The sequence below is a fragment of the Anser anser genome (genome assembly GCF_964211835.1).
Source record: "Anser anser genome assembly, chromosome: 9".
Lineage (NCBI taxonomy): Eukaryota > Metazoa > Chordata > Aves > Anseriformes > Anatidae > Anser > Anser anser.
In genome coordinates this window covers 11,715,768-11,732,140 of record NC_139729.1, presented here as the reverse complement: position 1 = coordinate 11,732,140, position 16,373 = coordinate 11,715,768, and the positions used below count along the sequence as shown (strand labels likewise).

Genomic DNA, 16,373 nt, shown 5'->3' with positions numbered 1-16,373 from the left:
TCAGCTTTAGACACTGCCAACGTATCCCTAGGATTTCTTTTTCCTTCTTACTACATTCACTAGCTTTATCGTTGCTTTCCCTATAGAATGAATGAAACATTGTGGGACTCTACCAAAGGGAGCTTACCAGGGCAAGCTGTTTGTAGGTACTAGACTAGCAAATATTTGAAACAAATCCAAAGGGTATGGGTTTTGCATGCATGTGTTCACACATCTGCACACACACTCTCATGGTCTGTCTTTTTCTTGCAGTTCCCACGTTTGTTTCTTTCCTGAAGGAAGTAGAATCTCCCTATGAGGTCCATGATTACATCAGAGCATATCTTGGGGACACTCCTGAGGCCAAGGAGTTTGCCAAGCAGTTTCTTGAGCGCCGTGCCAAACAGAAAGCCAGTCAACAGCGGCAGCAGCAGCAGCAACAGGTAAATCTTGCTACAGTCCTTAGGAATGTATAAATACTGTATTCCAGTCTGAGGAGTTGGCATTTCTGATTGATTGGTAGGAGGGTGAGCAGGATTTTACAGGCCATGTGAAATGCAGAGAATAAAGCAGATTTCAAACATATACTGCAGAATCAAGTATTCTTTATAGTTAACAGCTGAAGCCCCTTGTGGATCAAATAGTCCCTTAGCATGCTGATCCAGGATACACTTCAGGAAGATGAGGTAGATATACTGGATGGATGCATCAGTGGCTTAGTGCTACAACGTGTGATATAGAAAGTGATTTGGGTTCTCTGTGCGTTTTCAGTATAAATAAACAAAACTTAATTCCATTTTATAATGTATTTGCTTTGTTTTCTAGGATTCAGTGTGGGGGATGAATCATAGTTCGCTACATTCAGTCTTTCAGACCAATCAGAGTAACAACCAGCAATCCAATTTTGAGGCTGTGCAGAGTGGGAAGAAGAAGAAGAAACAGAAAATGGTTCGCGCAGATCCTAGCTTGTTAGGTCAGTTTTAATTTTTAGAAACTAATTGGTTTTTTTGGGAAAAGCCTTGAGTGTAAAAATCACATTAACCTAAATGGGAGTGTTGAGTTCAAGCAGAAAAGGTAGTTGTTGAAGTGTCCTTAGAATTTGTTCCAGTATTAGGATTTTTAAAATAATGCATCAGTTTCATGTAAAAGCTTTTGTGAATGCCTCTGCTGCTGGGGCAGTTCAGGCCTCAAGTTCGTGTTAAGTAGAAGACAAGATAGTGATGTAAATCACTAATGACACTCTTTGAACAGAGGAGTCTCTTGTGGAGTCTCCTGTGCATTCATTCTTTGTCCAAATGCAACCAGCAGATAAGGAAAAGGGGTCTTACAGAGAACTTGTTGCCTGCCCTTGATATCAAGAACAAGGCAGACTTCCAGTGTCTTTGTTAGTGACACTGTGTTTTGGGGGTAAATTAGGAGTGGGTTTAGTTGCCTGAGAAAAAAGTTTTGTAAAGTAGGGAAAGAGATGTAATTTAGTTGTTTATTTTCCTTTTTAAACAATATAGCCATTAACACTATTTTTTGAGAGGTGAAAACAACTCTGAAGACTTCAAAAACCGTGTTTTCATGTATTGTAAGTTTTTGGTCTCTGAGACAAGGAAGCTGCCTGTCATGGACACGTGGCTATTCTTGTAGATAGCCTGGATCTTTAAGAGTGCAGCAGAACAAACGAGGCCTTTAGATACATCTGTTTTGAAGAGTTTGGAATTGGAGGCAGTGAAGATGCTGACATCAGTTAGTAGTCTTTTTTTGTTGTTCTCTCAATTTTTGTGAGGATAGTTGTTGGCCTGCGCTTACAGCGTTGATGGAAAGGTTTCTGTTAAGTGGCCTTTAAGAAAACAGGGGCATCACTTATCTACATGAGAGCAGTGAGCATTGAGGTATGTAATATATTGCTGAAGTATTCTTGTAGAACAAATGTGTCCTATTTGTGCTTCGTGTGATGAAATGGAAACTGGGGCACCACACTGAGCAGGTACTTGGTATGTTGGCACTGCCGAACCCATACTTGGTTAATAGCAAGCTGCTTTATATGCCTGCAAGTCGCTGCCTTTTTGTTATCAGCACAATCAGTGCTTTTCAATTAAATTGATTTCTGCTTTGAAGTGTAATGAACTCTTCAGTGGAATCCTCTTATGCCACCCCTAGATGCCTATCTAGTGAATCTGATGTGGGTGATCAGTTCGATATTAAAAAAATAAAAAAAAAAAAAGCACTTGGTCAATTGATATTAGAAATCACTAAATGCAATTATGAAGTTTCAGCTATAAGAGAACTAACACAACAGCTTGCTAAAAATCAGTACACTCTTACAAAATTCCAAAAATCTCTAGGTAATGTACTGCCACGAGAGGGAGCCAGAGCAGTTTTTTAAACATCCCGAGCAGAACACTTTGAAGATGATGGCTGCGAAAAGTGGTTTGTTTTCTAGCACAGAGCAAGCCTATACAGCGGTCTCAAGACAATGAAATGCCAGGCTTGTGTTTAACAGCTTAACACAAAAAAAAGTTTTTTCATCTTTCCTATACTTCATACGGGGTTGCTACAATAAAAACTGAATCTTGATAGAAAATTTCCATATGATACAACATTAGTCTTTCCTTGTAGAAAATGTTGGCTTTCTCATTCTTCTGACATTGCGTCCTCGGTACTTACAGTTAAGAGTGTGGTTCAAAGTATAGACATACATTGAGCCAACTGGGTAGCCCTGTGTAGCTTTGTACATTTTCATGTCCTCCTGAGCTAGGAGTTTAAAGAAAAAAAACGAAGGCCTGGAAATGCATGGAACTTCCACGAGGTTTCTTAGGTGCATGTGTCTATGCTTTTAAAGTAAGGAGTAGCATCGCTCACACCCTCTGAAGTGCTAAGCATGATCAACACTTTAAGCTTACAGAACACCTATTTCTGCCTCTTGGACTCTGTAAGTACTGCGATAGGCGCTCCCAAGTACCAGCTGGTTCAAACACGCTGTCTTGTGAGATGTTGCTGAGCCACGTCTCCACAGCACCTAGATACCGTACTAGCTCTGCAGATAATGTCTTGAAAATTAAAGTTGAAATCAGGCTTCTACTGATCTGTTTCTAAAGACCAAGTGATACTTACCTAAGTACATGAATTATCTTTGTGTTTGGTTTTTTTTTTTGGGGGGGGGGGGTCAGAAGGGAACACAACAGTTAGGGTTGTTACATTTAGCCGTATTTTCCTTTGGGTTTTTACTTGGTATCTATTCACTTTATCTTAAACAGCTGCTGCATGTAACAGATGCATTGTATCATACAGAATATGCCACAATCAGACTTATAACACAGCTCTTCTTTGGTTTGCAGGGTTTTCAGTGAATGCCTCATCAGAGCGGCTCAATATGGGAGAAATAGAGACTTTGGAAGACTACTGAGCATGTGCAAATCAGCTGGCTTTTGCTGCATCTGTTAACCCTGGATTCTCCATTTTGGACACAGTACTCTCCACCATGCATTCTTCTTCGCCTCGCAGTGAATCACAGAATCAATCATCTCAGGCTGCTTCCTCTAGCCCCGGCAAACCCTTTCTGCCCAGGACTGCACAGGCGTCGTTCCTGCTGTCAGCCTTGAGTCGAGTGGACTTTGTTCAGAGTCCTGGGAGGGTGGGAGACAGGATTTGTTCACAACAAAGCTGATTTTGGCAGCAAGCTTTCACTGTGCTGTGATTTCTTCTGCTGACATACCTGGAAAAAAATCGATTGGGATCCTGCAAACCATTGCTTCCCTCTCCTGGTTACTCTTACCACATCCAACACGTGCAGTCATGGAGAGAGAGAGAGAGAGTTTGTGGTTAACAGATGTTGGTCAAAACCAAAATGCCACACAGATACTGACTTCCGCGCTCCATCAGGGCAAGTGGTGCTCTCCCAAGCCAGGAGTTGCATTCATAAGCTAACCTTAGAACTGGCAACAGCAGGAGAGGGGCGGTGGCGGGCGCAGTTTAGCTTGGGTTGGTTTGAAGTTGCACACCCCCTGCCAGCCCTTCTCAGCACATTATTTTGGAGGGAAAGCTCGAGTCTGTCTTCATTAGGTGGTGATGCTGAAGCTGGTAGAGTTTCCTGTCAGCATACTCCAGCCTTCCTGGACGAGGGGGGACTTCTGCTCTTGAGGAAAAAGAGGGGTGGCATCTCTTCTTTCAGGTTGAATTTATCCCTTAAATGCTACCTTCTGAGGGTTAGGACCAGTCTATTTTGAGCTCTTTTCCTGCAAATTTGTCTCGTTTAAGAGACAGTAGGATCTTTACCTTTGGATCTCTAGTCTTTGGTGAGAGTGAACACTGGCTTTCAGATACATATCCCAGCAGTCCTAGACAGTTGTCATTTCAAACAGTGCTTAGGTTAACAAGCAGAGATGCCCTTTTGTAATGGAAAGAGACTGTGGAGGGTGAGGCTATGTGCAATGACAGCCCTGCGTATCGTCTACACTTCAAGCTACATCACGCACCTTCACTTGGATCCATGTTTAAGTATGGAATCATAACCTTCTTCTCTCACCGAAAGATTACCACGGCCTTCCCTTCTCCACCCACGCACATGCACACACCACAAAATAAACAAAACTAAAACTGCCAAATGCACTTAGTTTCAACACCCTGGTCCCATCTCCTATTCCCAGAGGGTTATAACCTGCCAAGGGAGTTGCGCTGCAGTTTGGTGGAGGTGTATAAAGGTGTCTGTCTTTCTGTCATCACTGCCTAAAGAAAACAGTTCGAGTTGCTCAAGAGCAGTTTGGCTTTGTATTTTATTTTGTTTGGTTTATTCATTTTTGGGGTCACCTTCCCCTCGTCCTCCTTGTCCTCTCTCTTCCCCCAGCCCCCAAACGTGTACAGTAACTATACAGAGACTGCTGCAGACTTGTATATAGTTTTTGGATCCAATAGCATGGAGAGACTTGGAACTGTTGCAAATCTGGTCTCCCTGTCTCCTTTGCTTTGTAAATTCATAAAAGGGGGAAGAGGGGTAGTTAAAATGTTTACAAAACTTTAAACTCCCTCTGAACTTTTGCCAGTGTGGGGGGGGGGAAAGAGAGAACTTAAATAAAACCTGGTTGTATTATATCTCAGAGCAAATTTTCTGCTTGCTTTTGTCCAAGCTGAGTTTTGAGATAATTCCTGATGCTAAAACTGACCCAAAACTTGACACTCATGAGCTTTCGTCAAGAAACAAGAAGGAAGTATACAAGATGCGGAACAACAACTGCTGCTTTATTTCTTCCCTAGTGAGGAATACCGGTGGGTTTTTTCTACTTGATAATTTTAGAGTTCAAATAAACACCAGTAAGTCAAGATTGGAAAATTTTGACAAGGAAGCTTTAACTTTTTGCCCCCCCCTCTGCATACAGAAACACGTGCATTCACACGCATGTTGTTTATGCAGGAGAGATGAAGCCCTGTCTGGTTTTCTGTTACTACAAACACTTGGTCATGGAGCCCTTTTTTTGCCAGGTGGTACCACCCCGCCCACTCCAATTCCCTTCTCTAAATGGGAGGTTTTATTTTCCCCCCCGGCTTCAAGTCCACACAGACACCTCGCACGCTTCTCTTTTTAGACAAAATCTTACTTTCCTCTTTTTTTCTACTTGCCTCTTGTTTTTGTGTGGAAAATCCCAGTAAAGGCTGATGATGAATGTTATTCTGTCATTCACATGACCACTAGAAATACCAAGTCAGTGAAGAACTTATATTAGTTTTGCATTATGTTCAGCTGTTGTCCTCAAGAGAACAGTACATGCTTTGGCTGATCATTTGACTTTGTTTTAAAATTTTCACTTACTTTGGTGTATAAGGTTTCTGGTTCATAAGTACTTTGTTTTTTAATGGTATGATCTAATTTCTACAAGCTAATTTTGGACTACAAGAAAAAGCCTGTTAATTTCCAGCTCAGTTGGGGAGTTCGAAAGGAACAATTCACTGATTGCTAAATGAAAATGCAGAAATGCAAGCGGGGAGAATGTGCAGTGATCTGTGAAACCCTGAGGATCTTGCTCTGCTTCCGAGAGCTTGTAGATAATGGACCTGTGGGGAAGAGATCGTGTTCTCATGTATTTTAATATTCTGACTTCTGTTTTTGTACAAAGGTAAGATGCTGTTCTGTTCAGACTGTACACTAAGGTCACTGCCCTTTCACCTCTGTGACTAAAAGAGGACCTATTGCAGTAGTAAAGGTCTCTTGCATTGGTAGGGATGGGAAAAATAGGAGCTACAACTTTGCATCTGCACCTGATATATCTTTATGCATGTCAGTCTCCTTTCAGACAGGACACGAACCTGGATAGCTAGTAGGGCTGTGGTCAAAGTTTGAAAGATGTTGAGTTTGATGCTAGACATCTCTGAGGTTTGAGTGTTATTTCACCAGATTATTTCCAAACATCTCATTTCGCTGCAGAGACGGTTTTCAGTCTCTGCTTTTCCTGCTTCCCCTCACAGCAAAGTGCTTTTGCAAAGAAACTGCACCAAGTAGAATCACCTAAAAGGATAGCTGAACTGGATCTGGCTGCCTGTCAGAGTGCCAAAATCAGAGATCATTTACCAGAAAACTCTGGATCTGAGACATAAGATAAAACTATTTGTATCATATTTTCAAAACATAAAGAACTGACATTGGGGATGTTTATGTAGTTAAATTACAACATCTCCCGTACAGAAGCTATGAAATATTTCATCCTCGTATGAATTTTAAAAGCAAACAAAAAAACCACTACTAATGCAATTATTCTGTCCTCTGATAAGCCGGAGTGTGCCTCTGTTCACTTCAACTGTTCCCAAGTCTCTGTCAGTGCAAATGTGACTGAAAACCAACCTCAGTTTTCTCTGCTGAGAATTTCTCATGAATCCATGTGAAGGAGATGAACAGCATGGCAGGAGGCTGCGGGAAGAGGCAGTATCTATTCAGTTCAAACCTGAGGAGGAGGCAGGTATGGTTTGGCAAAGTAGATTTCCCCTGGAAGACGGTTACCAGGTTTTAAGGGGTACTTCTGCCAGGGCAGACCACACACAGCTCCTAGTCCACCTCAAAGCACTGCAGCCAGAAAACAAGGGTGCCACGGAGCTGCTCTGGCTCTGTTTCAGAGTATTTTAACCTTAAAAGATTGAGGCCCTTGTTCTTTTGCCGTGCCCACCATGGAAGGACCACCGCCACCCCGCAGGCAGAGGCGAGCAGAGCCCTCGAGCCCGGTGCTGGGGCTTGCTGCCCCCACCAAGCCGACGCTGTTTGCCGTGCTGCGGGACCGGGTGGCCGCGGGGACGGGTACTCCAGGAAGGGCTCACCAACAACTGCTCGTGTGTGCGTTGGCCTGGCAGGGTGACGGATGCCTAACGGCTCGGCTGCCTATGGGGTCTTAGGCATAAATTTCAGAGGGTGGAGCTGCCTTCAGGAGGAGGTGTGCTCGAGAAGTCAGTGAGAGCGAGTCTCTGCTGGGCTTTGCACTCTCTCTATCCACTTGCTCTTGTGAAGGATTTTTTTTTTTGCCCTGACTAGACAAAGTTTTTATACCAGTGAAATTTCCAAGTTGTTTCGTACTTTGAAGAGTTTAAGAATTCCTGATGATGCTTTTCCTGAGGGAAGCCATGCCCTACCACAGAGTCCTTCACCTGGTCCTGCTAACGCTGTGTGGTATCCTGCTCCCTGCTGTGCTGGCAGGTAAGGATCTTTGCATTTACACTCCGAAAGAATAGGAGGTCTCTTACTTGCATCTCTTCGTGTAGCTCCATCTTCCTTTCCCTCCCCTAAAAACATCCATAAGTATTTAATGAATTATAACTAACTGAGTAATGGAAATGGGCTTTGAAGTCAGTGGGGTAGTATCAAGTAAGAATGTACTTTCTGTCCTGAAACCATGTTGCTGTTGGGGAGAAGGGCGTAAATCCTTTGTAAACTTGAGATGAACAGCAGTAGTGCCTGTGTGAGTCTCGGTGACTATAGATAATCAGTAGACAGTGGATGGGGTGTGCTTTGCAGTTGATGGGACAGCTTGTCTGTCTACTTTTAATTGTAGGATAAAGTTAAAAAAAATTCTCCAGCTAAAGCCTATTTGCCAATTTCTGGTTCCTTTTAAGTTTTCTGCTGTAGCAGAGTATGTTACCGCAGGTGTTGTAAATAGAAATATGAAGCTGTTTGTGAAAACGTGTAGCTCAGTCAAAAGCTGAGTTGTCTATCTGAATTGTTTGAGTTTCTGTTTAGGACTGGGTGTAAGTGAGGCACTGCAGCCTCAGCAGGCTGGCAGGGCACGTAGTTCTGACCCCTGCTCAGCGATGGTTCACTTGCAGCCTGAAACAGCACAAAGGTGGTGAGGGGAGGAGGGTTAGCATGGGACACCTGTTCTCTTGAGCACAGTTTTTCAAGGAGGTTGTTAATAACTTCAGCCCTACTTGTTCCTGTGGGGAACTGCCTTTCCCCAAAGCCTCTTTCCTTAAATGCAGGTGAGATGCTGAACAGACGGCTCAGGCCAAGATAACAGGCAAGAGCACAGCACTTGTTTTCCTGAATTCTTGTTCTGACTTCCAAGAAGTGCAACACTAAACTGCAGCTCCCTTGGTTTGTTCTTTGCACCTTGCCTAGCAGGGAAATCCTGGCCAGCAGTCTAGCAGGCTTTTTGAAGGAGTTTTCATACAGGCAGGGGAATTGATGGCTGCATCTGCAGGTACAAGAACAGAGTTACTGTAGCTGGTATTGCCCTTGTATGTCCCACTACTTTAAGATGCCTTCTTGCTGGGCAAACTTTCAAAGTAACTGTGAGATGAGCCATAAAAATGCATCTTTTCCTTCTCAAATGCTGGCCTTTGATTTTTCTGTAATGGAACATTAATAATTTAAGCATGACGTTCCAGTTTATACCTTGCTTATGCTCCCAGAAGCAGTAGCAGTGCTCCTCCCCAAAACCAGGTAAGTTTTTTTTCTTAACTGTTAGAGTTTTTCATTCTTCAGAAATCAATTCATTGTCAATGAAACTTTGACCTGCCTCTTCTCTGAGCTAGAATCTTTCATGTTAGCTTAAGTTCCCAGGGTCTGGTGCATGCCCACTCTCTCCGCTGCCTTGCCAGCTTTCCTGTGTACTTGCTCGTCACTCAGCTTTGCAGCTGCAGTTTATAACCAGCTGTCACTGCCTCTGTTTGTCACTTTGATCCTGTGAAATACTCCAGGTTGATACTGGGTGATCCTCATTTGCACAGCGAGGCCGGTAGCTCTCAGAGCTTTGCATTGATGAATGCAGTAGTCAGCCTGGGGCGCAGGAGAGGCTCTATGCATTCTCACAGTTGCATTTTAGAAGTTTGAGGCCCTCTTAAGTTGGTTTTTCTTTGCTACATCGAAGTAGGACATGAGGGAACCAGCCTGGATTGTGAGGCATCCCAGGAGCAGAACAACTTCTCTATTAGGAGTGGAGAGTTACCATCCCCAGTATGGGGGCTTTTAGCACACAGTGGAATTTTTTCTGCGTTTCACCCCATTAGAAAAGGAAATTTCCTGCCTTGTGGAGACAAAGAAGGGAAGGGCATACAGACAGCCCTCTGGTCTCTGTGCATATACATGCAGCCCAGCCTTTCTGTAAACAAGTTTATTTAACATTCATCAGAACCACACTTCTCTACACTGCTCTACACTCGAGCTTCCAGCACTCGCACATCACAGGCTGCCCTTTGTGCTCCCCATGAAGGCCTCTTTTCATCCCTGCGCTGGCCCTGTGCCTGCTGTGACTACCTGGGGCTGGACAGCCTGTTGCTGGCCTCCGAGTTCACGCAGCCCCTGCCCTCCCATGTCAGCACCTCGTACTTTCCGTAGCAAAGCCCTCTGTGGAGAGCAAAAGTGGATTCTGCCTCAGACAGGGCCATAGGGGACGCTGGCAATGCCACCCTGAGGTCCAGAATGAGTCTTGCTTTCCTCGTTGGACGTGATTCTGTCACAGCAATGACTCAAGAGCTACCTAGTGCCAAAGCCTTGGGGTAAGCACCTGGGAGTTCAGCAAGACATGGAGGATCTCCTGGCAGCTGAGGCTTCCCATCGGGGTGTAGCAGAGCGCTTCCAGGGTGCTGGTGGGTTGTGTACCTTGATCTGGCTTCTTGCCCAGCTAGGCTGGCTTCCTGAGCAGAGCATTCAGGGCTCCGACTGGAGGAAATATGAACTTCTGAGCTAGTAAGCTCTTTCCAGTATTGCATTTGTTAAAGATGGGACGACACCTGAGTCCCTCTTTGTCCACATCATGTAGGTGCAACAGGAAAAGGGTCAAATGTAAGGGCTTTCTGCACCACCAAGTTCTTTCCGCTTCTGCTTTCTTCAAACGCAAGTGGCGCTTAGACCTAGAGCATGGTCGGATGGTGAAGAGAATCTTTTTTCTATTACTAAAACCAGTTTCAATCCCCATAATGGGTTCAGGACTCCAATTGAAGCACAGGTTGGTAAGAAGACTGCCGAGGCCTTGGTTTCTGAGTCATGTGTTTTTGTATCTGAACTCTGATGTGGGCTCCTGGATTTTTTGTTTTGAGCTCATGTGGAAATATGTTATACTGCAGTAGCGCGTCGGTGTGGATACGGAGGATGGGAAGGAAGCAGAACAGGAGATGGTCTTTGTTATGATAAAGGAGAAAGCACAGGATAAGGCCTTGTCTGTAGCAGCTTGTCTTTGTTCTCAGCAATAATACAATAAAAGGTTATTAGGAAATTTTTGAAGTTCAAGTACTAGAATATGGGAATTAAATAATTTGTCATACACATCTCTTAAAGACATGGTTGTTCTAGCAGGTCCAGGCTTAAAACAAGTCTTTGTAGAGCATTACTCAGACTTGCTCAGCACCAATGCTCTATAAATTACTGATACTTATTATCAGCTCCTGGTTAAGGTTACTGGATTGGAGGTGGAGAGTGTGCTCCAGAAAGCAGCAGATAACCTTAGCGCATACCCCAGCACCACTGCCACCCCTTGTAATGGATGTAAAAAGACACAAAAATCTGTAACTGAAAAAAAGGCAAGAGCTCCCAAGTTATGAAAAGGATGTGAGCTGTGGAGTTCGGCATTAAGTTAACCTGTAAATGGTGGCGACGGAAGAAATGGTGAGCCATGTTCAGGTTACAACAGGTGCTCTTGCCTTTGCAAGCATCATCCTATGGAGGAGGAACATCTCATTGTCATCTCCTATTGACAGGCTTTGAGGATGATGAGGTCCTGAAACCAGGTTGTTCAAAGAAGAGTGATGGTTGCTGGTGACTGCTCTCCAGGGATGAAGATGTTAGATGGCCATGCCTGCCTGCCTTGAGGTCTTGCAATGTGCCTGGGGGAAGGTTCTGGTTGTTTGAGGTGTCTTGAAGGATCCTTCAGATCTGTCCGGCTTCAAGAGCTATCACTTGTGGAGATGTGTCTAGTCTTACCTTTCATCCGCCCAAGATCTGGGGCACAGGAGACCATGTCACTGTGCCCACAGCCCACCCAGCCTCCTCACTGACCATGGAAGGAGCAGTTGCTTCAAGTTGCCCTTGGCGTCCACCCTTCTAGATGTCGCTACAGTCCATGTAGCTGAAGTCTTGGTGGGTTCCTGCATCATTCAGAAACTCGTATTTCTTTGTGTACTAACCCTGATACTTTTTCTGGTTTTTTTTTTGGCCTCAGTCGTAACTAACCTGTGCTGTTGAGAGGGAGGATAAGTGGTGCAGTTCCCAGAAGGCTATTTCCCAGAAGTAAGATGACTTGTAGTCTCAACATATGAGAAGTAAGAGGTGTCATCTGTGTCATCCTCTACTTGGCCTGCTGCAGAACAATGGATTACTTTTAGTCCATTTTTCTCTGGGTTCCATCTCCGCACTGTTAAAAACCCCAGTAATTAAGATCATTCTGTCATCTCATTCTATCACCTCTCCCATAAGTGCTCCCGAGCTGTATTTTTACGAAGTGCACTTGACTGAGCAGCCTGTGGAGTGGCGGTTCCTCTGTGCTCCAGTGCTGAGACAGGGTGGGCGCTGGGAGAGGGCTTGCGTGTGCCCCGGGGTCACAGTTCTTCTCCCTTCAGAGCATGCAGAGCTGAGGCAGGGCAGCGGTGGGCTTACCTGTGTGCGCCAGCAGCCTGGTACCCGCTTTGTGTGCCCTCCTGCTGAGTTGCATGGTTTGTTCACCCCAGAGCAAGCACAACGGGTGGATTTTCTTAGGGATAGGACTGATCCCAAGACTGATGGGATCAGCTAACACACGTGTCTCTGACTCAGATGTTAAGCATCTGCTCTTGTGATGGATGAGGTGTTCTTAGCACGTTTCTTGGTAGTTCTTAATTTCTACAAAATTCTTGGGTGAACAGGAAAACCATATGCTAACTTGCCCTTGATACTTGGCTTTCAATCCTCAATTGCACACCCTCACGTAAGACTGCAACGTGTTTGGGTTTTTGTACAAGTTAACAGTGCTGTGCCTGCACCAAGCCCATGGAGGCCCCATGCAGCCTCCCCGTTGCCAGTGGAGAGCTGCAGCTGGGTCTGATCTGTCACTTGGAGGCATTTGTTCAGGGGCACAGTGCCATTGTCACAGTAAGGATGTGACGATATAACCGGCAGGTTGCTGTAAAGACAGTAACCGTGCATGTGGGAAGGCCTGGGCCTGCCCATGCTTTTTCTCTTGTGGGTCATATTTAGGTCTGCTGGAGTCCTGCTTTTGTACAGAGGAACCAAGCCCAGGAGGAGAAGTGACTTGGGGTGGTTACACAAAACGTCAGTGGAGCAGGGACCTGAGCCTCCTGAGTTGCGTCCCACGCCTGCACCTGGCCGCCAGTCCCGCGTGTTGAGCGGGCGGCTGGCAGAGCCCCTTGTCTCACCGCCTTGGTTTTTGGCAACAGCTACAACTCTGCTATTCCCCCTCGCTTTCCTTGCTTTCACCAGGGGACTGAACCGAGAGCATGGCACTGACCACGTCTCCTCGCGAGTCCGCTGCTCGTAGCCAGCAGCAGCGTGGCCGAGCTGGGCTCGGGCTGTGTGGTGCTCCTGAGGGGAGCGGGCGTGAGTGCCCGAGCGTCTCAGGAAACCAACGGGACGTGTGGGGATAGTTAGATGGGTGGCTGCACTTCTCACAGAAGGGTGAGAAGGGAGGCATGCGAGACGTGAGGTGTTAGTTCAGGAGGGAAAATGCTGTTAGTTCAGGAGGGAGAGCGCTGCAGGGCTCTCGGCAGCTGCTCCAGCAGCACCGAGTGAGGTGCGGTGAGGAGGGCTGGCAGTGAGGGCTGGCGGAGCAGGTGGTGCTCGGTGGTCAGACGCGGGTGTTTCACTTCATGTGCGTGGTTCTGCTGCGGGGCTGACAGCTCCTGGTAGTGAAGCACGAGGCCTGGCTGAAGGGAGTTGTTTTCTGCAGCCGCTGAAGTACCGTTAAGGGAAAACCACAAGAACTTGGAACAGAAACCTCATGTTCAGCGCACTCTGCCCTTTTTGTGAGGGTGGACTGAATGTACGCTTCAATCACATGAGAGGAATTAACAAAATACCTATCCTCTATACAGGTCTTAAGTCACCGAGATCATAAACAAATTAGACTGTTTCCTCTTCACTTGGCTATCAAAAATAAGTTGTGCCCTACTTTGAGAGCTGCAATGCATTTTTCAGGAATTGAGTTGCTGGGACTGGAGAGATGTTCTGGGACCCGTGGGTCTGGCTAGAAAACAAGCCTTTGCCCTGCTGTTGGAAGGGGTGGCACTGCCTCCTTGTCCCCTTGAGAACAGGGTATTGGAAAGAGCCTGTCCAGGTCCTACAGTCTCCATGCATGGTGTCTGCATCTGTTACAGATTGCCTGAGCTAACACCTTGACCCACGGCCCGATGCAAGGGGTGTGTCCAGCTATTTTGGCTTTTGGAGAGAAAAACATTCTTGGGAAATGCAACAGTGACCTCCTCCAGCACGGCTCCCCCTTTCCAGGTGGGAATGGCTCCGCTGTTGGTGCAGCAAGGAAGGTCACAGCTAGAGTGTAGCTCTTCTGTGAGCAGTTTTTCCACTTGTCAAAGCAGCCTGGAAGTAGGGCTTCAAACTGTTACATGCGTTTGGTTTGTGCCTAAACCAACAGCTTCCTAATGCCACCATTGCTAACTAAGTAGCCCTAGCTCTGCTTGGGTCCTTTCCATGTTGATTTAACTACGTTTATCCACTAAATTCTGTGTTTACTCTTGATCTGTTCTCTGGTAGCAAAACCACAGGATTTTGAGAAAAGAGGTCCACTGGAAATAGTGATTTCCGGAAGAGCCCCTGGATGGGATGTGTCTCCAGCTCTGCTGCTGGGTGTGCAGGGCAGATTGAGAAGGGCCTTGCCAAGGGCTCGTGTGTTTCTGGGGAGCAGTTGTGGAGCGCAACTCTTGTGCGCTCCTGCTGGGGACCCGAGATGGGAGTAGCGGCGAATGCCATGTCCAGCTTCTCCCCTGGGTGGGTCAGCCAGCCCGAGCGTGCTGGGTCACTGCCTGAGCGAGCGCTGGCACGGACCTCAGGCTGGGAACTGATTTGCCTATCTTGTTGCTCCTTGGGCCAGAGTTAAGCTGGCAGCTCACCATGAAAATCCTGTAGCTTCTATGGTTGTAGGAATAACTTTGCAAATGTAGTCTAGAGCTGTGTTGTGTTCCTGAGCCTGTTAGGCAGCATTGAAAGCTTCCAAGGAAGGTGGGAGCCGCTCTTTGATGTGAGCCCCGCGGCAAGTCCTGTCTGGGGGTTTGCACAGGCAGCAAAGGCGTTTTGGTGCTGGCCCTCCTGTTCTTTGGGTGCAGGGTTCCTACAGGAGAACCAAGCGTGGTCCTTCAGTGCTCATTGCTCCCACAGAGCACTGGCAGGGAGGGCTCCAGGTACTTACAGCTGGGGCTGGCGCTGCCGCCACCTCCCTTGCTGGGCCAGGGAGAGGCCAGGAGGCTGCTGGAGAGGCTGGGCAGGGGTGAGCCCACGTGTACCCATGGCAGTGAGGCACACTGTGCCCGGGTGCCCGGGTGACCCAGCCCCTCCAGCACCCACCGTGCAGGATGGATACGCACCCCTTTGCCTTGCCCCAGGGAGCCCGGGCTGTTTGCTCCAGTTCCTCTGCTGCCCTCTTTCCTGGCCCAGAAAACCACCGTGTCGGTTCAGGTGGGCCCTGGAACTGGATGCTGTTCGTTTTTTCCCTTTTTCCCCATCCTAGTGTGACATTCCCAGCGGTTTCAGCGGGGAGCTGTGGAATGTCTCCTGCTCCCGCCGGGGCCCACCTGAACAAGGCAGGCATTGACGGGGAGCGCTCGGCTCAGCCACACACAAACAGGGAGGGCTCTCTGCTTTGGTTCCCGACCCCACAGGGGGAAGAAATAACAGGACATGAATGGTAACATCAGAGCACGGCTCTGCTTTCATCTCCCCAGCACAGTGTGGAGGTGGGGGCAGAGGGAAGTTGAGGCTCCGGGGCCTGCAGGATGCAGCTCCCCTGCTTGGGCAGCGCCTCCAGCGTCCTGCACTGCGTACGTGGCGGTGCGGGGCAGAAGGGCCCCGCAGCACTGGTTTCAGACAGTGCAGGCCGTGTGTGGGTGCCTGCCTGGCCTCTGTCTGTTGCAGGGGTATGATAGTCTCCCTTGTGCCATTTGTGCTGTGTGAACACCTGGTTTCACCATGGAGCCCAGGCATTGTCTTCTGGGGGTGTGCTCCCAGAGCCTGGGGCTCTGCCCCATGGGTTTCACAGCCCTCAGAGTTGCTCCATCTGTCCCAGGGCACCTGGAGCCCAGGGCCTGGCTGAGCTGTGGCTGTCCCAGGCTCCTGCTGTGACCAGCAGCCTCGTTGGGGCCACCTGTGCACAGGAGTGACGGTCGGTGCTTGTCTCCCAGCAGAGTACCCGCAGGGCCCGGTCCCCACACTGTGGAACGAGCCACCCGAGCTGCCCTCCGGAGCCGGCCCCTTCGACGCCGCCACCACCACAGCCCGGCTCTCAGACGCCACCGCCTTCCCCCCGTACACCTCCGAGCTGGAGCCCGAGGACACCACCCACCTGCACCGCCTCGACACCGGGGACGGTACGTGGCAGCGGCACCACGGGGTCCCTGGGCTGCATGCAGGTCCCTCCCGCAGGGGTTTGGGAGCAGGGTTGCTGTCTGCCTCCCCGAGGGGGTTTGAGCCTGACTGCCCTTCTCCTCTGTGACCTGCCAGCCTCACGCTGCTTTGTTTTCTGTCCCTGCAGGCTCGCTGGGGCCCGGAGCTATTGGTGCCATTGTCATCGCCTCCCTCCTGGGTACATCTGTGCTTGTGGCCTTGGTCGTCATCACGCTGAGAAAGTTCTCTGCCTCCTGAACTCAATAAAAGATGTTTCTGTAACACAACCAGCCTGTATCCTGCCCTCCGCTGCTGCTGCTCCCTATCTGCTGGGGGCCCCTGGGGCAGAAACATTGCTGCAGATGTGGCTAAGGGTGCTCCAGCCTCTGCGCTGGGCGGC

General features: G+C 47.9%; 2 protein-coding genes across 10 annotated transcripts in view; both read left to right on the top strand.

Moving 5' to 3' along the window:
* Positions 1-5,062, top strand: part of GIGYF2 (GRB10 interacting GYF protein 2) — a 78,678-nt gene extending 73,616 nt beyond the window's left edge. For 6 of the 8 annotated variants that reach the window (XM_083849200.1, XM_083849198.1, XM_083849201.1 and 3 more), the window contains 3 exons: positions 253-422; positions 805-952; positions 3,306-3,646. In XM_083849200.1, the coding sequence (XP_083705326.1) occupies positions 253-422; positions 805-952; positions 3,306-3,373 (386 nt within the window). In that variant the 3' untranslated portion in view covers positions 3,374-3,646. Of the gene's footprint in view, positions 1-252; positions 423-804; positions 953-3,305 lie in introns of all 8 variants that reach the window. The other 2 variants (XM_083849199.1, XM_083849202.1) reach the window with 1 other exon arrangement.
* A 152-nt stretch (positions 5,063-5,214) lies between these two features.
* SNORC (secondary ossification center associated regulator of chondrocyte maturation) lies at positions 5,215-16,260 on the top strand. Of its 2 annotated transcripts, none has more exons than XM_083849224.1 (3): positions 5,215-7,636; positions 15,775-15,957; positions 16,122-16,260. In XM_083849224.1, exons 1-3 carry the CDS (start codon positions 7,540-7,542, stop codon positions 16,229-16,231), a joined length of 390 nt encoding a protein of 129 aa, XP_083705350.1. In that variant the 5' UTR covers positions 5,215-7,539; the 3' UTR covers positions 16,232-16,260. The 2 variants fall into 2 exon arrangements, with proteins under 2 accessions (XP_083705350.1, XP_083705349.1); XM_083849223.1 differs by having other exon boundaries at positions 15,772-15,957.
* The last annotated feature ends 113 nt before the right edge of the window (positions 16,261-16,373 follow it).